This window comes from Polyodon spathula, chromosome 11 (genome assembly GCF_017654505.1).
Source record: "Polyodon spathula isolate WHYD16114869_AA chromosome 11, ASM1765450v1, whole genome shotgun sequence".
In the NCBI taxonomy this organism is placed as follows: Eukaryota; Metazoa; Chordata; class Actinopteri; order Acipenseriformes; family Polyodontidae; genus Polyodon; species Polyodon spathula.
Genome location: NC_054544.1, coordinates 35,881,830 through 35,907,481, shown reverse-complemented (window position 1 = coordinate 35,907,481; position 25,652 = coordinate 35,881,830). Strand labels below are relative to the sequence as shown.

Genomic DNA, 25,652 nt, shown 5'->3' with positions numbered 1-25,652 from the left:
TACTAAGTTTAAGCAATTTTCCCTTCTGTTTATAACAGAACATAAAATACTTCAGACGCATCAATAAAAGATGTGCATGGCAAAGTCATATTTCAGTTAAAAAAAAGATAGATATAAATCATGAAATGTTAAATATTTAATACTCAGACAAACATTAAATGACAGTTCTATATTCAATAATTTACAATGATGATTTGTATTAAGAGTTTCAGCAGCAAATGAAAAACATTCACACACACACACATTATATATATATATATATATATATATATATATATATATATATATATATATATATATATATATATATATATACACACACACACACACACACACACACACACACACACATACATACTTACTTACATATATATATACAGTGTCCATTTATGTGTTACAGTATACCCATTCACATAGTGATCTAGTGTTAGGTATAGAGGAGGAGTTTTCTGTTAAAATCCCAAAGTAGCAGATGGGTTGTTCAGGTGTCACAGTGTCACAGTGCTATTTGTTTGGCAAAAATGTGTTGTGCAGTTCAATGAAGTCCTGAGGTTATACTAAGTAAACAATGTAACCCAAATGCATTGTACCATCAACTGAAAGGTGGAGGGGAGGTCCTGGGTTATGGCATAGAAGAAATCTACAGTCTGGGTACCCATCACTCAGGTTTGCTGAGCTTTTAAAGTCATCACTCTGAAATATAAGAGAGAAGGGGGATTAGTAGCGTATCAAATGTGGTATAAAAAAACACACACTAAGTTGTACAGATTTTTATAAGCAAGCCTAAAACGAATGTAACATTGTGAGGAACTTCTAAATACCTGTATGCAATAGAAAAAGAAAAGTGTGTTGTGTTGGACTTGCATAGACAAAAGGCACATTTTCCATGCAAACACAAGTATGCCATGCTGAATTACCAAAGCTGCTTCATTGCTGTGGTTACTTTGCAAAAATAAATTGAATGTTTAGAAGTTAAATTTGTGGCTGAATGTTTCTTTACATGATTTCTGTAGTTTCATCTGTTCTTAAAAGGCTGGTAAACAGAAGTTATTTTCCTATCAAACTAGACTTTCCAGAGTCACAGTAAAGAGAATGTGAAAAGGTCTCCTGTCCTACATTCTCTAATTGCCCGAGAAACAGAATTTTCTTTGTGTGGCCCTCAATATGAAAGGAAAGCCTATCCCAAGAAGGCTATGAAATTCCCTATAGTATTCTCTCATGGCTCTCTTTTACCTCAACACTTCTTCACCTTTTAGAGTTCAGCGCATGTAATATAGTACAGTACCATATTAAAAAAAATCAGAGTACATATTTTTATGCAACCATTCAATATGAATTGAAAATAATATTCTAGATGTTACAGTTAAATATGGGTGGAAACAACTGCTTACTTTGGTTGAGTATATAAGGTGACCAGCACATGGTTTAATTTCACTTAGTGCTGGAACACACTTTACAGTACCCAGCTATTTCATCACAGGTAACAGGACTTGTGTGGTAAAGCAGAACTGACGCCAAGCACTGCTTTTTTTTTTTTGTCAAAAACATTTCATAACTTTTCAAAATACGCAGTGAAAAAAAAAAAGCGGAGATGTTTAACAATACCCAATCAATCATTTACATCTTTAAAAAAAAAACAACAAAAAACTAAAGTTTAGATTTTAAGATTTGATGTCTGCTTACACATTCGATTATTAGTCTTCTACATTATTACAGAGCCTAGTTTAGCCCCCACACCCTACTTATGGTTTTTGTTAACTTTTTCCATGAAATGCCTGCAGATCCTATATTTTCACCATACAGCTCTAAACAGCATGTTTTTTTGGTTGGTTTTTTTTGGCTTGTTTTTATAAACTTGAAAATCACCACTGAAGTTTACAAAATCACAAATGTAATGGAAAAGGTTTACCCATGTTACTATTTTAAACTTGGCACACAGAGTCAGAGCTGAGTACACATGTATCTTTATTAATGTTATGACTATTAGTAATATCACCATTATTCGGAAAAATCCTTAGAGAAATCAGTACGCTTTTAAGGGACTCATTGGCCTAAAAGCCTCAAATCATTCCAAACATTTTGTATGTATTTGCCCTGTTAAAAATTAGAAATCAAGAGTTTGTTTTCAGTAGAAAATCTTATCTTTACAAGTACAGTGCTCCCTAATGCTCCTATAGCATGGCCCCCAATTCCCTATACTAGTGATTCGTGCAATATTTCTAAAGTAAATACAGTACCAGTGTTGTTCAAACTATAAACAACTTCTCATTTAGTTTTATATAACTAAATCAATATTAGGCCTATTACGTGGTTATCTTTCCTAATGTATTTACTTTTTTGATGCGAGAGAAGCTGCGGATTTCTCCTGGAGACGAGATGCTTCAGCCCCGCTCTAGCAGCCGAACCTGGGGCGAGCCCATTCTCTGTTCCCCTCTCCTGACACGCTCTCCTTCTCACACTTGGTTTGCTTGTCTGTTTTTTTTTAACTAAACTCCCAACTGCCATGTAGCCAGGCTAGTTTAAAAACTGCTAATAAAAATGATCCACGAGTGGGAATGTTAGCTTTTTTTTTTTTTTTTTTTGTAAAAAATATAGCATTGATTACACGGTGCTTTATGCATGGTTAATTCACGGATAGTTACACTTTTGCTTCATTATATGTGCATTATAGAGAGGGAGTTATTGTATTTTGTATTTTAGTCAGATGTGTATTGTTGTGTGTCCCGTGGCGCCCCCTCCCACCTCCTCCGTTTATAACGCTCTTCGGTTACAGCGCTGATATTGTGTGTCTCCCGGGACCCGCGTTATAGCGAGGGAGCACTGTGTATGCTATTTCATTAAATATTTACTAGACATTATTATATTTTAGTACCGCTTTCTCGCAGGCATGAGTTTTATACAATGTATTTTTTATTGAATATAGAGAAAAAAAGAATGCCATTATTTATTTACTTTACTACTCACTCACAATTTTATACAACCAAAGACATGATAATATTGTTATTCTAGGGTACTTAATGAAGCTTCTGATCAACACACTTAAGAAAGAAGCTGCCTCCGACAATAGCCCCGCAGAATCTGACTGCACAGCCTTGGTTCTGTTACATCATATACACAAAATTATTTATACAAATTATTTACAATTATTTGCTCAGTTTATCAGAGATCAATAAAAATTACCGTTTCGATTGCCAGCACACATTTGGTATTTAGCAATGGTATTATTTATTTTTAATTTTTTTATTGGGCTTCTATGATAGTGGATGATATTCTCAATTTAAATGGTGCTGGCAAAATAATTAATTGTGTGTATTTTATATGTTGTCTTTTCTAACGTGGTAGAACATATACAGTACTGTATATACAGTATTGGATCACCTTCTGAGGGGAAAAAATTCAGATTACTCAGTGTATGTTCCTGTCTGTTCAACCACTTACTGTATAGGCAAGAAACTGTTACAACAAAGGGAAAGGGTCCTTTGTTAGTCACAAAGCAGATATAGTGCAGGGTGAAATAACCAGACTACAAGAGGAATCAGATTCGTTTCTAACAAACAAGTGCCAGTGTTTCCCTAACAACCCATAAAACTTTATACAAGACAAGTGTTTTAATTCAGAGCGTTATAACTATGCTGAACTGAGGTAGGGATCATTTACACAGCTGACATCATTTGCTGGCAGACACAGTCATGAAGAAAACCTGTGTATACTCAGTTTTATACTGTACTTATCACCTGGATTAGTAAGAGAGTCTGATTATTTGATATAGACTAAGAAGCAATTAATAAGTATTGCAAGAAAAATGCACTAAAACAGTTACGCAACACACTAAAAGGTGGTACTGCACTTGTGTAGTTTTCACATCAATTTGCACAGACAGCAACAACTCCAGGACTCATTCTATACATGTTTTGGCAGGAGTATCATTTATTGTTATTATTATTATTTATTTCTTAGCCCTTATCCAGGGTGACTTACAATTGTTACAAAATATCACAGTATAAAGAATCGCATTATAAATTTCACATTACAAGTTATCGCATTACAGAATATTTTAATATATCTATATAAGAACAGTTACGAAAGTACAAGAAGAGCAAACTCAAGTAAGAATACAGTAAATTATAAGTAAGAGCGAGAGGCAAGGGTGGAGAAGGAGCGGGCTCTGGACGTGGGGGGGGCGTGCGGGGGGTGGGTACAGCTAGTTTGCCGGAGGTGGAGAGGGGGTGTAGGGAGGGAGAAATGACAGTCTGGAGATAGGAGGGAGCAGAAAGGTCAAGATATCAATAGGGAGCCAGTGCAGAGAGTGGAGCAGCGGTGTAGCATCGGAGAAATGAGGAAGGGAAGGGAAAAGACAAGGTGAGCAGCAGAGTTTGGATGAGCTGGAGCGGAGGGGTAGCAGAGGCAGGAAGGCCAGCCAGGAGAGAGTTACAGCAGTGAAAGTGGGACAGTACCAGCGCCTGAACTAGGAGCTGTGTGGAGAAGTCAGTGAGGAAGGGGCGAATTCTGCATATGTTGCTGAGGAAAAAGTGATAGAAGCGTGCCAGAGTAGAGATGCACTCAGAGTAGGAGAGGGAAGGGTCAAGGGTGACACCAAGGTTCTTGTTGGATGAGGAGGGAGAGAGGGTGGTGGATTAGTGTTGTGTGGATAAACGTTGCTGCCAGAATTCACTGTAGTTTCTATCTTTTTTAAGAAATTGCCATAACCAGCCACCCAATATACAAAAAAATTAAAAAATGCTTGTGAAATCTTTTCTTGTCAGCTTCTAATCACTACCTCCAACAGTTGATAACAAGTAAAACTGTTGTTTTTCTCAGTGATAAAACGTGAGCCTGGACCAGGAGATTGGCTCCAGTTGCCCCTGTGTTCCCTCATTCATTAGTGCTGAATGCTTAGTGTTGTTTCCTATCACCAAGGATTCGGAACAAGAAAAAAAAGGGGGGGGGGGGGGGGGGGGGGGGGGGGGGGACAATCAATTCTGCACGATGCTGGCTGCTGCTTGAGGCAACGGACACCATCTATTGAGAAAGGAGCCAAAGTTAACAATTACAGTACAGTGTCACACTGTGATAGTGAAAAGCTATAATTAACAAGCAGTTGCTAACAAACCAAGAACTTTGTATGTTAACATATTACTGTTTATTAAGTTTTAACATTAATTGCACAGGTTTGAATATATAAAAAGGTTGCACAACCCCAACAAAAACATACAGACACAGCCAATAAAATATATAAAACATATTCTGCATCGCTCTCTTTGGAAAAGTAGAGTGTTGTTCCACTTTTCTTCCCAGAAGCAGTTCTTTTGGCATTACAGTCTGCCTGGATGGCATGCTGCCTTGACTGTAAGAATACAGCCCTTTCTCTGTAACCTTCATTCCAGATTATTTTTAAAACAACTGGTCTGCTTTTGCAGAATTTATTTTCAAACACCTTTCTAAGTTTCTATCTGACTTGATAAGAATGCAGCGCTAGCTGAAAGTCAGAGCGGTTTCTGGCACCCGTCCAAGAGGTGAGTCAATGCACTGGGGACCAAGGGGTGAGAAACATTTGTTTCTTCATGAGCAAGGGAATTAATATGGTGGCTTAAATGAACTTCACACCTCTGCTGAAAATGTGGATGACTGCTCACTGCAGACTGATAAGTTGGTGCAGATGGTATTGATTCTCAGATAGGCATTGTATGGAACGCTACAGGTATGTTATTGGTTTTTATCTAACTCACATACTGTGCAGTATCTACAAGGGACCTGACACCTTTAACCCTATTAATCCAAGAGACAAAAGTCAACTGTTACATTAGTGCACGTCAATAATACATTTTTATGAAACCGCTACCATTACAGCACAAGAGCTAGAACAGATCTTATCTGTAGTCTACCTGGTCCTAAATCAGAACTAAAATACAACTTAATCAGTTAAATATTGTATACAGCTCATGGGTTATGTCCTGGACTATGAATATGTAGCTTGCACTGCCTCCCTTGTTACCAAGAATGGAAAGTGCAGTAAAGTGCCAGAATTCTTTTAGTGTGTCTAGTGAAGTGAGGAAGATTCCAGCTGATGAACTCTCCGACACACTTTTGGCTTCTCCTTCCTCTCCCTTAATTTAGACAGATTTCTCTGAGTATGAAATACTGCCCTATCTGACAGCTGTAGCTACTGCTGCTGGTTCAGGCAAGATTAGTGTCTCCTGCGGTAATTTACAGCAGCTATGCATGTAATCCATTTGACAGGGAGTTCCGATGAGAATCTTAGCATAACTGCAGCTAAATCTATATATTAAAATGTATATTAAAAATCAGAAATATAGTAAGTGTCAGGTTTGCGTTCTAACTGTGCTTTGCAGGATTGCGTTATAAAATTCACCGATCGGCACACAAGAAAAAAAAAAAGACCAGCCCTGAGCACTATCCTACAAGAAATTCAAATGAAGTAGACACCCACATCCTCACTTGCACATATGTAAAAACTTTTTTTTTTTTTATGTTTGTAATTCTAACAAATCTTTTTGTTTGTGCAAGAGAACAAGCCAGACTTTGTTTTGCTTCTAATGATGCCAGAGGTTATTGGAGATGACATAGGTTTCCTTAATTATCACTGTGAAAACAATTAGCTGGCAGCAAAAGAGAGGGATTCTATACAAAAAGCTACACACCTCTCACCTGGCGGTGTGCTTATAGTACAAGTTGGGATTTCTAAAAGTACCAGCAGATACTGCAATCCATTCACATGAAATTCAATTGCATTTCATTAAAACCACATGAAAGACAAGATAGCTCAAATCTACACAGCTGCCAACATTAACTACAATAATAAATGTCATTAAGGTACAGTAGAAAGACAAACTAATATGTTTAGACTTTCAGATCAAAAGATTCCGGTATATTGGGGTACAGTGATACACTCTCAAAGGGTTTGCCCATTTAAAGTAGTTCTATACAATATTGAGATTATTTTTCTTTTTAACCAATACAACATACATAAACAAGAATAAATTGCACTGTATGCCCATTTACAAGAACCGAAACTGCAGAGAATCTTAATATTTTATACAACATCTATCAAGGAAAGAACAGGAAAATGATACGTGCCGGCACATTTTTTTATATGTCTGCCCATTGCAACTGTAACTTTTATGATGAAAACACAAGACAAATTACCAAATCTGCTTAGTGTTTCAAGGTAAACCTGGCACTCAGCACCTGTCAAGGTCTTCAGTTGTCTCACTCTTGTTAAAGATGTCAGGCAAGATTCTGTTGAACACTAACACACTTCAACTTAGAAAGCCGACTTCAATGCACCACCATATTTTATTATGCTGAAAAACAACAATAAAATAATCTCTGAGGTTGCTCTTTTCTGAAGTGAAATCTTATAGATGTTTTCAACAGTGAAGCTGAATTAATGCTGGTATGTGGAAATCAAAAGGAACCAGAGAGCTGTGTTTAAAAGCCTCTGACATAAAAAATATAAACATGGCCTAAAAATAAAGTATGAAGACTGACATTTACTAACTGCACAGAATGCAAAACCATCATGCTCCTGGTTTCAATACATGGCTTACTCACTTTAAAGGGAATGTCTGATGTCAGGATTTTTTTTTATAGAGCTTTGATTTAGGTCTTGCCTCTCTTTACTTATAAAACCAAATGTAAAATGGCAAATTGTAGAGTATAAAATTAAAAGCCACAGAGTATATGTAAACAAATACCTCGACATTCAAGGCAATGTTTAAACATAACTTTAAAAGTTTTTTTAAGTTATTTAAATTACTGAACAAAAAAAAAGAGTCACATTTTTCTTAAGTCAGTGTTTAGAGTTTGTTGGGCAGCCATGATGAGAAGAATTCCAATATAAATAAAAAATAATACCCTTGGATGATGCCTATATAAACAAACCTCTTCCAAATGCCTGTATAATGAAAGCTACAGTATGCATTGATGTACTATAAAAACATAACTATGAACTTCTGTTAGTCAATTACCACTATATTATTGCTTCTAGATAGAATTTGTGCCTTAGAAGAATGGCACATCTCTTTGGTTAAAGTTTCAGTGTCAATGTTAAATACCTACATTAAAAAAAAAGACACCTGGATAATAAGTTGAAACTGTTTGAATTCAAATTAAATCACTTGTTACCTGTTACTCCAGTGAATTACGCAATAGGTGCTAAAGGAATGGGCTACTGCAGCAGCACAGTTTACTGCAGGCTCCTGATGTCACCTTGTTAATGTGCGCTGCAGAGCCTCTGTACCACCGGGCTCGCTCTTCAGCAGCTGCCATGATCTGTATATTTCTGATGCAGCTTCCAGGCAACAATTTCTTTTGGAATACAGAGCCTTAAAACCTCATTCTGTGGCCCACACTTGTCAAAAACTTCCAGCTCTTTTTTTAAATATTGAAAATGCCTTTAAAATATAAGAAGAATAGCTTCCCATTTAAGATGGCAGATAACATCAGTTAGAAAATGTGGTGGATTGCAGGAGTGTTGGTTTTAGGGAGGTGTCTTATCGTGATAGTACAATGTATTTCCCAACAGAGAGAGCAAAACTAAGTTTTATTTATTAGGACAGCTGTAACTCCAAAGATAATTATAACTATTATGTGAACAGATATGTGCTTTACAGATGTGCTTTATAGATTATGAGTGCATGGCGTTGCATAACATGCATCATAAACATTATGTCAGTATCTATACTGAATCTTCTGTGCAAGCCGAAACCTTTACCTCAGACTGTGTCTTTAAAATAACTTAAACTATCGGTATTGTTGACTTTCTACAGAAGCTCATTGTACATTGGAGCACCAAGGCTGCGGCTTCATCCATTTTGGAAAAAGTAAATTACAATTTCTAATTTCAGTACACAAAGGCTCCACAAATCAGACCGTTGGGACTGTGATTATTGTAGATGCTGTTTAGCCCACACAAACATATTGATGAAAGCCATGAACTCAGTTCTATAGGTTCAAACAATAAAAAAAGTCATAAGATTAGGCAATACTAAACAGAAGATTAATTTGCAACCATTTATTACTGGCACAAATACCGTAATTTTGTTAAGTCCCCCCCCAGTTTTACCCCGTTTTTCATTTTCCATTTGTAGCATGAAAGGAAGCCATTAAAACAGAACCATGTAAAACATGGCCTAATGTTAGTGCATTAGGATTCTGATCGTGTCAGCTCCTTGCTTTTGACTTCTGGAGAGGAGCTGATCGCCACTCCGTGTAGGTCAGCACTACAGGGCCCCCTTTCTAGCTCCTCCTTCAAGAGGTTCCTTCTGTGCTTTGTGTTAGGACAGCTGCAGCTTGGGAAAACGGATGCATTCAAACTTCTTATTCCATTGCATGATCCCTGAAAACTCTGCAGTCATACAGTACTGTATGCAATTACAAGAACAAATATAGTCCAGTGCTTCATTTAATGCTGACATACATGCCAACAACTAGCAATCAATTCCTAAAACAAAAAATAGCTGCCATTTTGTATCAAATTCAACATTTAAATTTTAAAAAATATATATATATATATATATATATATATATATATATATATATATATATATATATATATATTTATTTCAAAAGACCCAGATGATACATTCAAACAATTGCTAAACTGCAGATTGAATATCCTGAAAATATACACAGCTGAGTAACAGTGAAAGCTTTAAATATTGAGCGATGGGCGCTACTGTACAATATCAGGCAGTACAACATCAGTACAGCCTACTCTGTTACTAATTCACCGCATTTTAGTAACTATAGCCATTGTTTCTCTTTCTACACTTCTCTCAATCCAGTATTCAGCTTACAGTAGTACATCAATCATTCTTAGCTGAAATGTATACTTACATTGTGTATGCCAAATGTACACTTGTGTTGTGATCTTTAAAATTAAAAAGCAGTTTGGTTATATGATACAGTAACCCTTACTTCAACGATATATTTAATGAACACAGACGTGAAATACCATCCCAGTCATTTCAAACAATCCAGTTTGTACCAGTGTAAGAGATACAACAACTGAATAAAATGATGAACTGCATGAACACAAATGTACTCAAAAAATGATCTACATCAGTACATCACTGCAAGGCAAAAAAACAGCCTCAGACTCAAAATTAATAAATAAATACAAACAGATGATGCAGATTTATAGTACTATACCACCCTTTATAAAATACTTAGTGATTTTCTATACTGAATGCATGGTTCGTGTAATATGGACAAAGGTACTGAAAGTATTACAGTAGTGCGAGTTTGTGTTAAAATGGGCAGACAATTCTACCAAGCTAACTACTATTAAAAAAATTTAGCCACATCTTTTTTGCTAAAGCAATTAATACAGAATTGCTTAGGCTACACAGATGAGGCTTAAAAGTGTACCTTGTTACCAATACTCATGTCCATCTGGCATGCTTTTGTGTCAGAGATATATTTCTCTAAAGCTCAGAGAACACAGCTGGTTCAAATTGTGCTGAATATGTAACAGCATAAAATAGGAAGATTTCTGGCATTAATTTTAGAAACAACTTCCGCTAAATTATTTGATCTTAACCTGCCTGGGGTATACTAATATTTACTGTACTTACGTTAGAAAAAAAAGGCCAGGGAAGCATACTTTTAAACCTACATTACAACCATCATCAACAACATTTGTATCTAGTTAAAACACCTACTATACTTGTCTGCTTAGTATTTAGTGTAAAGTGTGCATTGCATTCTGCAGTAAAAAAAGCAGACCCCAACAGAACATTTCACAAAATGCACTCTGGACATTTTTGGTCATCGGGACCCAATGCAGAACCCCTATACTGTTTACATTCAAAACCGCAGACTAACAACTGCCAAAATGATTATTGCTAAAGTACATTCAGAGCCTGAAGCTGCAAAGAGCAGTGCTGCAGCATACATGAAACTTACTGTAAAGCTGCTACACACACACACACACACGGTTAAAAATACAACAAATAAAAACAAGAGAAAAACAGAGCTGTCCTACAAGCATGGATTTAATTTTCTTGTGGCTCATGCTGGGATGGTGAAAGGGAAACGCACACCGGATTAATTTCCTTGGGGAGTCATTATTGACTGCATTGCATATTTTTCTGCTCGATGAAAAGGCTGGTTGAAGTCTGTACCCACTTGGTATGAATATATATGTCACCAACACGTTAAGGATGATGCAGAATGACACACTATTTGACGTTAGCAACTTGCCTCAGCTTTAATCTAATTCTCTCTCTGCAATGAATGCCTCAAGAATAAAACATTAACAGTCCAATAACAAGGCCAACATTTGGGACTGTATTCAATAAAAAAGCCAGACTTTTTTAGACTTTTTAACTACTTCCATTCTAGAAGAAGAAATGCATACATATATAGAACTTGTACAGCAAATAATAACAACACACCATGTTAAAATAAAATGGAGAACTGACAGAACTTAAAGCAGGCAGGCAGTTTCAATGAATCAGAACTACTTCACAAACCAACACATTGGGCTGTCGTTTTGTTTAACATGGCAGGGAATGACAAGGAATGGCAAATCTATGCATGATTGATACTGTGGTTACAAATGCATTTGTAATTTACTGTACAAATAATTTTCCATCACTGTAAGTTGTGCATGTTATGTCTATTTTTATAGTCCTCTTATTATTTAAGACTTGTTTTGTGGCTCTTGCTACATTTTCTTAGTTTTTTTTAGAATTACTATCCAATCTCCATGCCAAAGAACTGTATATTATAAAGAAAACAACTACAGTAACTGATCTGTTCTTGCCACAAATCATGTATCCGTGGTTAAGATATTTCAAACCACAGCAAAGTAAGTCCAAAATTCTTTTTTTAAGTTCCACAAGATCATAATGTATAGTCCAGTACTTGCATTAACCAAGCATTTTGCCACATTTACAATGGTGGCCTGGTGTACAGTAATGACACCCTGTGGTTTCAAAAACCCAATCAATCGTTTAGCTGTGTGAATGTACAGTTAATAGTTAATAAAAAATACTTCAAATAGTTCATTTAATACCTTTCCATGAAATGAGTCCAAAATAAAATATGACAATAATAATACAACTTCTGAATAATTCATCATAAGAGTATAAAAGCTTTTTGCAGAAGTCGGGGGGATATCTTTCGCCACCCTTCTCAAGTGATCAGATTCAATATTTCAAGTTACTCTTTCCCGCCATCTAAAATCGATCCAAATTCAGAACCCAGAACACTGATGTTTTTCCCCCAAACTTGAGGTTCCTGGAAATCTCACATACAAATACTACAGTAAATTCTTGAAAAACTGCATCACCTACGGGAACAAACATCAAATCGATCTCATACTGTGCTGCAGGCACATTGTTTGCTCCAGAAGTGTTATTTTTAAACTACAGTGTAGCATTAGCACCGTTTTACCAGATCAGATAAAAAGAGACAAATACAAACCCTGCCTGAAGAAGCAACACAGTTCAAGATCCTTTATTAGTACAGCTAATGCACAAGGTAGGTTCAACATCCATCAAGCAAAAATTAGTGATTAGCCGACTGGGTGACTAGCTAATTTCTTCCACAGAGCACCTCCCACACATTTAATGCATTCTACACCACAGAGCTGTCCAACAGCCGCTTCCCACACAAATCTGCTCTATTAGCCACTTCAAATAAAGGACAGGAAGAAACTGAAATGTATTGCTAAAAATGGAAATCACATGTAAAATACTACTGTGTTTTTCAAACAGCCACTAAAATAGTTTACTCCCTGTTTAGTAAGATATTTTAAAACTGTTGATCTCTGTGTATTGCAGTTCTAACTCAATCAAATGGTCTAGCTTTAAGTGACCATGTGACCTACAAAAATGCATCCAACAGCATACAGTACATTAAATATCCATATATCCTGAATTAAAGCAAATAAAAATCCATTTAAAAAACCTGAACAACTAAAAAATTCTTGCCACAATAAAAAAAAGGGAACAGTAATGAAGTTGAGAATTCTGTAAGAATCAGTTAGCACTCTTTTAGTATTCTGACCTGCAACATTATTGTTAACCAGCAGTTTTGTAATAAATGCTTTTAAAGGCTGTGGTTTAGGTGATCAATGCTAAGGTCTGGGGACAATTGGTTGTTTTCATGAATAAAATAAAATAGTTAACTTTTAGCACCGGTCAAAGTACTTTATTTTAATTATAAATTGTATATTCACTTTCTCCCTCTTGCACAACTTCCTGCTAGATGTCTCCAAATAAGACTAATTATAATAAGATGCTGACGATAGGGTCCCATAACAATCGAACACTGGGAGATTCTTTGTTTGGAGTCTGGTCTACCACCTGAAGGCTCAAGGACCAACTTCCCCACAGCCAGAGCCAGATGCACCATACAAAATGAAACCTCCACTCAGCACATGTTGCACGTTTGGAACAGATACAAGGGGAATATGTTAAAAAAAAAAAAAAAAAAAAAAAAACACAACATGCTCTGGAGCTTGACACCTAGTGTGTGTGTGTGTGTGTAATGAAAAGTACTGTTAGTCACTGCTTTCTTTGTTTATGTATAACGGCATGTTGTCGCCTGTCTTTTCTGGAACAACAACGTATTCTTTGTTTTAATTGAGATTTGTTTTAACACAACATACTGTTTTTGATGCAGTGTCAGGAATGGTTTAATCACAGGTGTTTGATGTAAAAATTGCACCTTCACTGACACAGTAATTATCATTACCTTCCATACATACAATTAAATACCTACTGTACATCAAGGGAGTGGAAATCCACTTTGTATACAGTCCAGTTTCTATTGAACCCAACTGCCGGTACCTACTGTAATCATTTTTAAATAACATATTTTACTTTCCCATAGTAAACTGAATAGGTTTGTATTCAAAAAACAAAGAATAAAAGGTTTAATACCACACCAGAACATAATTCACTTGATGCCAAATACCATTCCTTTCATCATAAAAAAACCTTCCTGCCTTCTCAGGGTCCAGATGTTCAGCCTACTTCAGCAAGTTAAAACATACAAATTGCTTCCTGGTAAAGACTTGTTTTTCATATCTAGATTTTAAATTCTAGTTAAAAATTACTGTAGTGGTCTATGTACAGGACTATTAAATGGAGTTACATCATATACCATTTTCCTAAGGTTTTATTTCTTACATTTCCAATATTCTATTATGTTTGTTCTATTGTTGTTTCCACTATAACAATCTTTGCTACTACTAACTTTGTTATTTATTTGTTTATTTTTTAACAGTGCAGGCATGAACTCCTATAGACAAGTACAAATCTTCATTTGAATAACACAACATGTACCTCAGCATGCCAATGACATCAGTGCACCCACCACTTACGTAATGAACCAATGCATTACTGTGGTAGCATTTTCAGATCAGGTTACAGCACAGTACATATAGATGACTAGCAGATGTACTGTATGCAGCAGGGATGCCTTTTCTGGCCTGGATTTCAAGACTTCTGCTCAAATTAAGCCAAAGAACACCTAAACTTCTTCCAGTCTGAAACAGTGACATGCCAGAAAAATACTTCAGAAAACTTTCCATTGTCGATCTTGTGACCTCAAATATAAGGACATGAGCACTTCTGGGAATAATGTTATATGGCTTTTGGCATATAGCCACTGTGGCTTCAACAGGGAGCCAGGCATATGCACTCCAGAAGGTTGTTTACAATATAAATGAAAACACAGTAAGGTTTTAATAAGTTTGTTGTAGTTTGTTGTTGCTTCTTCTCAATAGAGGCCAAAAATATGAAATTACATTTTAGGTTTATTACCCTCACCCCCCAAAATAAAAGGCACTTATCTTCAAACCACAGTTATTCCAAAGTAGAGCAACAAAAAAAAGAACAAAAAAATCTAAATCTAGGGCTCAAGGATTTCACTTCTCGTGCTTGTAAAACGCATGTTTTATTTGCAGTGCTCAAATCCCAATCAATGTAAGTAAATAAAAATGAGGAAATACAAGTACTAAAAGGACTAGCTTCCATCTAATTTGATTGTGAAAGCCCATCCAATAGATGTATTTTACTAAAGTACACAAACATCCCTGCAAATTATAAAAGTACTGCAGGACAAACACAGGTTCCTCCATATATGCCCAGATTATTGATTATAATATTACTGATTATAGGAAGGGGGTAATAATAATAATAATAATAATAATAATAATAATAATAAGACTGCATGTGCTTTGCCATGGTGCTGATTGTACCTTTTTTTCCCACCACTGGTTGGCGGCTTATTAACCAAAAGATGCATCTGGATTTAACATCCGTTTCAAAGGAATTTACATTAATAAACTTGTAGTGAAAGCAATTTCCTTTCATCTGTTTATATGTTTGAATATTTATTTCAATACCTAAAAGATAAACAACTTGTTCCTCCATACACTTTTTTTTTTTTTTTTTTTACTGGATACTATACAACGTTACAACATTGTGTGTCCTGTACTGGCAAAACAACCCCTTAGTCTGCTATCCAACTCCTTTTATTAGAATATTCTTTCCACTTTTTACTGAGGCTTGTGTGTCTGAATTGGCCTGCAACAAGGTTTATTCAGATGCCAAGCCAGGCACAGTGTCAAGTTGAAATAAGGACACTACTAGGCTGCTGAATACATTTGGTAGATCAAAGGTCTTGCTGTTTTATTGTATGTTTTTTAAGCTCAATAAACTGAAATTTAAAGCAATTAATATGCAGACATACATGGTAAACAAGTTAAGTAAATGTAATAGTTTCTCATATTTCACTCAAATGTATTATACTGTTAACCATCAGCTCTTTGGAACAGTAGTGTACATTTTAAATACATAATAGAGCTGTAAAGAAATGTTAACATACTATAATTTCAATTCAAATCACCAGTATCTCAATTTTACATTTTTATTTTAAAAAATGGTTTATACAGTACATGGGTAAGAATAATTCAAGATATGCAACTTCTACTATAGATAAACTCCTGCTTCCTGGTACCTTCACTGTAGGTCTGAGGTCTGACTGCTTTTAGACACTTAAGAAGTACAAAAATAGATTATAATATCTTGGCTAACACTTCCAAGTTACCTGCATCTTCTTGTTCCACAAAATAACAAACAAACAAAGAAAGTAGTCCATTTGTGCGCTACATTAGATCTAATTATAAAACTTTTACTAAAAAGAAGGTGCAAGACCTGAAATCAGTTCAAAGTAATTAACAACACATCAGCTGTTTAACAGCAGGAAAAAGCTGATCTGATGAAGAATGCAGAATGAACAGTGTTGCATCAAAACAAAGCAAATCCCCTGTCAATTTTCAGCTACAGTGCAGTGCACACACTCTGTTGTGTTCTGTAACACAGCAAGAACAGCTCTGGAGGTCATCACGTACAGTGCATAGGCTGATCTTCAGATTAATGATACAGTTTATTCTTTAGAAAAGCAATACCAAGAACAGTATGAAAGGGTGGATTTCAGAGGGGGTTGCTTTTATATCAATTGTTGTAAAATTATCAACTTGAAAAGGTGGGCATTAGAGTGATTCAGTAAAATGTGCAATGACTGCAACGCACAATACGGCTATTGATACTAAATATTAACAATACTTGTACTACCACTACCTAATTAACAAAAACAGCAATATATTCTTCAAAGTTATCAGATTAATAACAGTAAAGAGTGATATAATGATAATTCTCTGTCTGCATGCACAACGTTTCTTGCAATATACAGTTGTTACATGTACCTATTGACAAGAGCATGCAGCAAATACAGTACTGATTGATTCTGATGGCATCAGACCATCAGAAGACTTCACAAAGGGTCTATTGTAATAAATACCTGTGTGAAACAGGCTTTAAAAGTCACACTACAATTCCAACAAGTCAGATTTAGCCTTTGGGCTTTAAGCAGTTGACGATCACTCATTTTCTCATCCACAGGCACATTCCACACCAGTTCAAAAGACCCGATCTGATAAACCTCACCCCCTGTTTTATGTGGCACACCTTCCAAAGTGAACTCTTTCAAGTACAAACTTGCATAATTTTAGCTGTGCTTGTTTGGGATGTCAAGTTCAACACATATGACAAATGCAGCAGCTAATAAGGGCATGTGACCTTGTTAAAAACACAGAACTGTTCAAGTTTAAAGCAATGCAGCACATCCATTCAACACATAGTTATTGATAAAAACATCCATAACATTATAATGCCACCCATATAGTTTGTAACTTCCCCCTGTGCTGGTGACCAGATCATGTAGGTGATGTGCCAGTTACAGTATCACTGGGGTTTCAGTTTGAATGGCCTTAGTTCCTAATTTGCTTTGACATCACAAAAGCCCTAGCATTGCTTTCTAATTGCTTTATGATGACCAACATTGACATGAATAAGACAAGACATAGGAGAGGGATACAAATGTTTTAATAAGGAGAACTTAAATGGAAAGGACACAGAAATATGACTAACTGGATAGATAACTAACTTTCCTAAATAAATTCCAACTGTATAGTACAAAAATAATGTTTTACAATAGAAGTAGAATTTATTGTAAATATTCTTCAAATGTTCTCTTAATTTCAAGCAGGGAGTTTTTAAAACAAATTATCCACCTGGTGCATAAAACTAAACATTAAAATACAGATGCAAACAAAGCACATTATTCTTTTTTAGACAGAGCCCAAATCGGTGCAATACAATGTCTTCTGGAGCCAGTGCATCATTATAGTTCAATCAGTGCTGAAGGGGCTTGATTCAGTGGCTTCTGTACAGGGTCAATGGACCGAGACTCAAAACACACACTTTAGCACTGCACCAGCTAATGCACTGAACTACTTGCACCATACTACAGCAATCAGTACTAAACGGGTACATAATTTACAACAGTGGTTTTAAACAGCTTTAGCACAATTAAACAAAAACAATTTCCTTGGAGCCATCCCAGCTGTATATTTTTTACACTTTTATAGTATTACAGTACACAGCAATCGTTTTGCATGAATCCAGTTTCCGTCATTCATAGACTAACATTGCAGAATAAAAAATAAAACAAATTGTAGCACAATACTAAAAAAAAAAGATCTGATATGATGCTACAAAAATGACAAACAAATCATCTTTTACAGAAACATGTAAGCTAAAAGCTGCCAGTTAAACAAGATTCTTTGTCACTGGAAGAAATGACAAAAATCCAGCTCAATTTCCTTAGACTTTCTCCTTGCACTTTCTTTTTTTTTTTTTAGCAATGGTAGAACCCCAGAGGATTAGCACTCTTTACTGAGACTGCGGTTACGCAACACTGCAGCCACTGTTTTCATGACTCAGCTGCTAGTGCTGCATAATGGATTCTCTGAGCATGTACTGTAGTGGCCAAGTCTGAAAGTAAAAAGAACCTCATTATTTTTTATTATTTATTTCTCTTCATAAAGTTTTTTTTTTCTTCTTCTTTCTCTGCGGCTTATCAGCTTTGCACTGCTGCCTATTGCAATTAACACCACAGTACAATTACAGTTAAACAAAAAGGTAACATTTTTACATCCCCGAAGTATGAATTATAACACATTAGAGACAATCATTTCAAAGGACTGCGAGTTATTGCTCTAGTGTTGAAATAGCTTGCAGCTCCAAGAAGTAGTTTCTTGTTCCTTTTAGAACATTAACATGTTGGATATCTTGCAGAAAAACTAATTGCCCAACCCAGGAGCAAACTGAAATGGGGCACATTATCAACATTATTTATTAAATCAAATAAAATGCATTTCACAAAGTAAATGTGTACAGTGGCGCTATTTCAAAACTCCCTATATGATATTGGTATGTGCTATACCACCTTTCTCCAATTCAATTGCAACCTTTTCAAGCAGATTAAAAACCACAGGTTACCAGACATTGTTTCATAATTAACTGTAATCTAGTTATTTTAAATGAATGCTGTTTTTCTTTCACAACCTGAAGGGTAAGGTACAATGTAACAAACCTCAAAAGTGTAACACACTATTGAAAATGGCATCTACTGTATGTTTGGTGTGAGCAGGGTAATAGGAGAAAAATAAAACAAAACTTGGCAATTATGACAGACTGGTAACCACCACCAACCAATATATTGCTTCTGCATCCATTTTATTACTAGTGCCATAGATTATTTTAGAAATCTTTTAAAGAAATGCATTTATACCCCCAAACTTGACAACAGGTTTAATGATGCACAATTACATGAAGATGATGTTTCAGTATGCTGAAAAAAGGTCAGTATTTCTACAATGTTATTTTAGTACACAGAAGAAAAGGGTAATCATTCACATGCATCCCTGCAGTGTCCCCCACTAGTATATTAGGAACACTGATCTTTGTATTTGTTTCAGAGCCTTTTGCAAATAAATAAATAAATAAGAAAAAAAAAAGAGTTCACAATATAAGCATCATTAACCAAATCCTACCTTCTCTTTTTGTCGGGTTGCTCCTTACATCATCTAGTTTTGGAAAGCTGATGCTTGCATAAGCACCTAAATCAGCACCAGAGTTATTTCCACAAGGCTGATTAGGGGATTTTGGCTGGAGGGAGGTCCGCTCTTGGTTGTTAAAATCCTTGACTATGTCCAGATCAATGTAATTCAGTCCGTTTTCAAATGCTGTTGTACTGGCACCTGGCTGCTGTTCATTTCTTACAGAGACAGCAGATTCACCTTGCATGAGCCAGACATTTTCGAAAGATGTAGTGCTATGCCGTTTCACATCTTCTACATAGGATAAAGTTACACCACCACTAGCAGCAGGTGTAGAAGAAAAAGTCTCCGAACTGTGCCGCCTTCTTCCTTGGGGATCAGCACGGATCACTTTGGCACCTTGATTCTGGTTTGGGATAGAGTTTAATCTTGTAAAAGCACTTGTTCCCGATATCTGGACCAATAAACTGGCATGTGCAGCATCAGAAACAATATTCATTGGGACCACTTCATGCTTTGGAGAAATGGACCTGGGGGTTGTTTTAGCAGCTCCAGTGGCAATTTCTGTATAGCCTGTGCTGGTGGTGCTCAGCTGCATACTCACATAATCGCAGCTCTGCTGTCCTCTGCATGAAGCAGTAGTGGGGGCAATGGAAACAACAGCAGCAGCACTACCCTCAGCACAGCCAGGTGCACATCCTGTAGTACCTACTGAAGATTTTGCTAAATAACTTGGCTTGCCACCATGGGCTCCTAGATCCATATTCATGTATTCTGAAGAATTCTGCCTTTGCCTCATGTTCTCTGCATACATGGGGGAGAATAATGAAGCTGAACTAACTGAAAAGGATTTGTCACTAAATTCAATGTTGACATATTCCCCTGGGCTTTTTGGCTCAGGTGGAAGTGGGTGCTCACGTGTCCGTGGGAGTGTGCTGGCCTTGTTATGATCAAGGGAGAGTCTTGTTGGACGAATAAGCCTTCCTTTCGTTTGCATATAAGAATCAACTTTTCTAGGTTTAACTACTAGTCCATTCTCTTGCCCTCCTAAACTGTCACTGCTTGTCGATGAGGATGAATCCTCTCCATATGCCAGGCGCCCTGAATTCACAGATAGGCGCAAGTGGCTTTCATCATTTTTTCTCTGAACATGCTTGAATGACCGAGGTAACGAGAAATAGGAATACATAGGTTTTGGTGGATCGTCAACTGGATTAAAAAAGCAGTCTGGTGGTGTGCTGGTTGTTGATTCACTTGCAGGGGACATATTTATGTAGTCATTGCAGGAAACCTCCTTTGCATTATTACTCTCCACGGAAAGTTTTGGATTTCCACCATTGGTCCATATTTTGCCATAGTTTGTATGGTCTGGAGAGCAACTGCCACTAGGGGACATGACCATATAACCGTTTGAGTCCATTCTTGAATGCTCCCTTGGGTTAACGATTTGCTGTGGTGCAGACACACTTTTTGGACTCATTGGCATATAGTCATCACTTTTACTAGAAACAGGAGCTACACCGGGGGACATTGGCATGTAGCCATCATCTGTTTTGTTAGCTCTACTGCCCTCAATATGACGATCCAAGCACTCCTCAGGATATGAGTGAGTTGGCACAAATGCAGAATGCCTGTAAGACGACAAGCGGCTGGAAGAGTAAGTTGGCATCATCTCTGTGTACTCTTCCAATGAGGCGGTGGATGACTGTGATGGAGTCTTTTGATGGGAAATGGTTGGGGGCGAGGTACCTGACGAATGGGTTCTTTTTCTAAAACTTTTTTCTAATTCTGCTTCTTCCACCTGCGATGGGGTACTGTGCTGGTGACTTCTATTATAATGTCCATTTGGCCTCAGATTGGACTTCCCCATACAGATGTAATTGTTTAATTCCTCTTCCCTGGCAGGAGGGGTGTGGCCTAGAGAGTCAGGTGTAACGCTCCTGAACGAATTTCTAAAATCACAAGGGCTTGAACCATATTCATCAGAAGAAATGAATCCACCATCGCTGGGGGATCCCGAGACAGAGGCGCTGGAGCGTCTAGGGTAAAGGCAATCAGAGGTGGACCCGTGACCACTCGTACTGCTTGAGGATAAGCTAACAGGGCTTGTGGCTGAAGGTGAACAACGTGAAGATGGCATAGGAATAGACCTGCTGTGATTTAATGGTGGATGTAGCCTGGAGTTACCGCTGTGTCTGTGTGAATGAGTCCTAGTTTTACTGGGAGTTACAGGGCTTCCATCAACTGATGCTGGCCTGGACGTGGTCCCCTCTCCATCGCTGGAGGCTCTAACTCTGAATGAATTACTATGTTTACCTGGACCAGCAGGTGAAACTGCAATAATACTTTCAGTCCTTGATCTCCTGTTGAGTCCTACTTGACTAGGGGGCGGGTTGCTAAGATGGTGTCTTCTGAGAGGCACAGAGATGGGATTGGAACAATTGGAAGAAGACTGACTTTTACTCCTTGGTCGAAATTCTTCACTCAATGCTTTCATCGCCTCCAATATTGTTTCATGCATGCTCTGCGCTACAACCGAGTCTTCCACTTGCATCCAAAACTCCCCTGGTCCCGTAACTGCGGACCTCCCCACTTCGATGAAAAAGAAATTTTCAGAATGACCACATCTCCTTATGTTCATTAACTGCAAAACCACAGCGGCTGCATCAGAGTTCAGTTTTACAAAGTTTATAGTCTTATTGGTCAGGCACAATCTGTAAATTCCAATTAGATTTTTCGTTTGCCCCAGACCTTTCGGTTTTAAAATCACTTGCCACACTTCTTTAAATGCAGCACCTGGCGTGGATTCCCCGCAATTTTCTTCCCCTTCCCCAGTTCCATTACTCCCAACAGAATCGTGAACCTTACCTCTGTTGTGCAGATCCACTAAAGTCTGGTACCAAATGTCTTGATCTTGTTCATTATCCGCCGCAATTGCAAAGTACTCGTCCTTAGTATACAAAGCTACCAAGTATTTGTTTTTGGAGTCCGCTCTCTTGTTGATATTAAAACAGCTTTCCAGCGGGATCGACCTTTTGGGAGCCCCGGACTTGTGTCTCCATTTTTTCTCATTTTCATAGTACTCCAGTCTTGCAGGTCCTGAAACGCTTGCAATCCGTAAGACAAAAAACCTCTTGTGCATGCTTTTAGGTTTTCTTAAGTATCCCACCTTCCTTACGTCTGAAAAACTATCGTGCTCTGTAGTTGGACTAGCCATGGTGTATAAAAAAAGTTACATTTAAAAAAAAAGAAAATAATCTAAATGCTTTTCATATGCAAAAGCAATACGTGCAACAGTGTTTTTTTTTTTTGTTGTTTTTGTTTTGTTTTTTAAATAAACAGCGTGTTCTTCAGTCAACTACATTGAAACCACAGCGCGGTAGTAAAACAAGCGCTAGACTGCTCCCAGACCTTTTTCAGCAGCCCAGTCCGTTTCTAAAAAGCCGGCGTGTTACATCCCGAAATCAAAAAGATTCAAATTTTAAACAAAATGCAATGTTAACGTAAACGTCAGAGTTGCGATTACTATTCAGGAAAAAAAAAAAAGAAAAGCTTCTTCCTTCTTTAGTCCAGTGCTCCAAACAGTATCAAAAACGGCACGGTTTGAGTACGACCCCATTTAGCTTGCCGTGTCAATAACACTATGGAGAGTAACACTTCAATTTTATTATTATTATTATTATTATTATTATTATGAGAAAACTCTCTGGCTTCAGTATAATTAAGGGACTGTGGAGGATTAAATCCCCCCCCCCCCCCCCAAAAAAAAATAAATAAAAATGTTGGTCTTTCTCCCCGTGTTCGTTTTGTATGCACTCAATCTCTGGAATACAGTACCATAACAAGGCGCTGTGTCTCTGTTTTTGTATGATTACAAACCCCTCCAGCCGAAAGCATCTCACTCTAAAGGAGAATACCATGTGACCATCCAATGCGTGGACAGTTCAGCGAATACAACCTACCTTGTCATAACATTCCAGCCCTGCCCACTTCTGGCCTATGATTGGCTCATAGATTAGTCGGAACCTAAAGTGTTTCACTGTAGAACCTCCAGGCTTGTTTGCAACACTTCTGTATCGTGATTGGACAGTAGTCGCATCAATCTCAAGAAACGCCTACACAGATTTCACTGCATGTTCGGTGGAGCCGAAGCATAGTAAGAGGCGTAGACGCCATTCACCTAAATTTGGGTGTTATTTATAACGACTGGTTGTAAATCTCTGCAGTTTTCACATTGAGGGGTGTGGTTGTTTTTCTCATCAGAAAGATTAGCCGAAGGTGCTTTTGGTTTAGCATTATACATTGTCCTAGCGATTAAATAGTGTGGATGTATTTTGGTTTGTTTTAAATACATGCATTTCTTAGCAAACGTCTTTTTTTGATTGCTGTTCTTGTAACGTTGTAAGCGAATAATACGTTATTTAAATAGTAATATGACGATGTTATGGTGCAATTATATTGACGTGAACAGTACTCACTGTATTTGCCATTTTTATCTGATAATACAGACGTGACGAGTTTAGCGCGTCACTGGTACACTATTATTACCAGTACAAGTATATATTTAGTTAGGGTAGCTTTATTTAAGATTGTCACAGTAAGCAGACTAGATTGAGCACAAGTCTGCCGTTGTTAATGCAAGCTCATTCTTTACATAAAAACAAACAAAATCGTGAGGACTAAAGGTAATTTTCCAATATTGCTTTTGCATTAATGTTTCAATCATGACGTGTGTCAGTATTTCTGACGTTTGTGGAAAGATGCTACCGCAAAAACCCACGCCATCGGCAGACATGTGGAATCCCACATTTTCATGACTATTTAATTGGTTTGGCCTATCTCGGGAGAATGTGTTTAAATGTGTGAATCGTAGACCAGTGCTTTCAGGACTTTGTATTAATTTATTATTTTAAAGCTGCGTCCGTATAAGATCATATGCAATTTATATAACGCGTTCTTTATTATGTCAAGACTTTCCAACTTAAGGCGCAGTGTTAAAATAGGCTAGTGTGACGATGACTTTAAAAAGATTAAACAACACTCTCTCTCTCTCTCTGTCTCTCTCTCTCTCTCTCTCTCTCTCTCTCTCTCTCTTCCACTGAATTTATCACTGTCCTCAGTTTTGGTTGCTTAATGCTGCCGCCTACCGTTTATTGTCTACTTGTATTGTGGCGCGCTGTCAAACTCTTCACAGTCTTCAACCAGTTTGGTTTAAGGTCGTTATGCAAAACATAATTGTTTTGTGAAAATAAAATGTAAACCATAGTTTCAAAACTTGCAACAAGCGACTTCTTAAATGCAGTTTGAAAATAGCAATACCTAAATTGTTTGTTACTGGTTTAAATAATAATAAATAATAATAATAATAATAATAATAATAATAATAATAATGTTGGACAAACGTTTTAAGTAACCGGTTTACACAGTGAATATATAAAATATGTATTTGGTTTACATTTTTTCTCTTTTGATGGACTTTCCCCAATGTGTGTTTTTTTTTATTTATTTTTTTTAGTTTGTGAACCTGTCTTGACTGTTTTCTATCAGACAATACTCAAAACTCAATGCAGATTAAATAACCATGGTGTGAGTGACAGGTTATGGTTAATTAACCTAATCCAGTTCTGAAACTCTTGTATTTTGGAAAAAAAACATATGTTGTCTAGCTATCATCTTTTCTACAAAAAAAACTCATCAGAATTTCACACTCCTATCAAAATAAAAGAAACAATGCTGTTAGAAAAAAAGAGAACACTGTTAGTATGACCACAGCTTTTATAAATGCATAAATGCACGTACCTTGTTCCATGTTTACTATATCAATATTAAGTTTTAGTCAAGTACACCAAAGTCTTGGCTTGTGACTTATGCTTATTTTATTTATCAATTAGAGATTGGCAGGAAAAGGCCACTGGCCAAACATCCTTGTCCATTGCTAGCCCTGTAGTGTAAATTTTTCTTTTTAAATGATGTCATTGTTTTAGCTGACACCCCTATTCAATGCATTTTTATTTAATGTATTCAACATTAATTTCTGAATTCAGCTTCTATTTGTGCCATATCATATTTCTGCTAATTCCTAAATAGGGACCATTAATCTGAGCACGTAATTAATTTATGCTTTTACAAACTTTAGATGTAATTACTTAAATAATTAAATATTATTAATAAAATAATTAAGTGGATATAATTATTTCTTGTGTTTCTT

At 36.8% G+C, this 25,652-nt stretch overlaps 2 protein-coding genes across 3 annotated transcripts in view; one reads left to right on the top strand and one right to left on the bottom strand.

Moving 5' to 3' along the window:
* LOC121322872 (rhomboid-related protein 4-like) overlaps window positions 1-25,652 on the top strand; it is an 86,924-nt gene that overhangs the window by 30,035 nt on the left and 31,237 nt on the right. The gene's annotated exons all lie outside the window — the stretch shown is intronic.
* LOC121322871 (insulin receptor substrate 1-B-like) lies at window positions 347-23,694 on the bottom strand. Its single transcript, XM_041263326.1, has 2 exons — window positions 19,439-23,694; window positions 347-693 (listed from the first exon to the last, which is right to left on the bottom strand). The coding sequence occupies exons 1-2, from the start codon at window positions 22,659-22,661 to the stop codon at window positions 689-691; spliced, it is 3,228 nt and encodes a 1,075-aa protein (XP_041119260.1). The 5' UTR covers window positions 22,662-23,694; the 3' UTR covers window positions 347-688.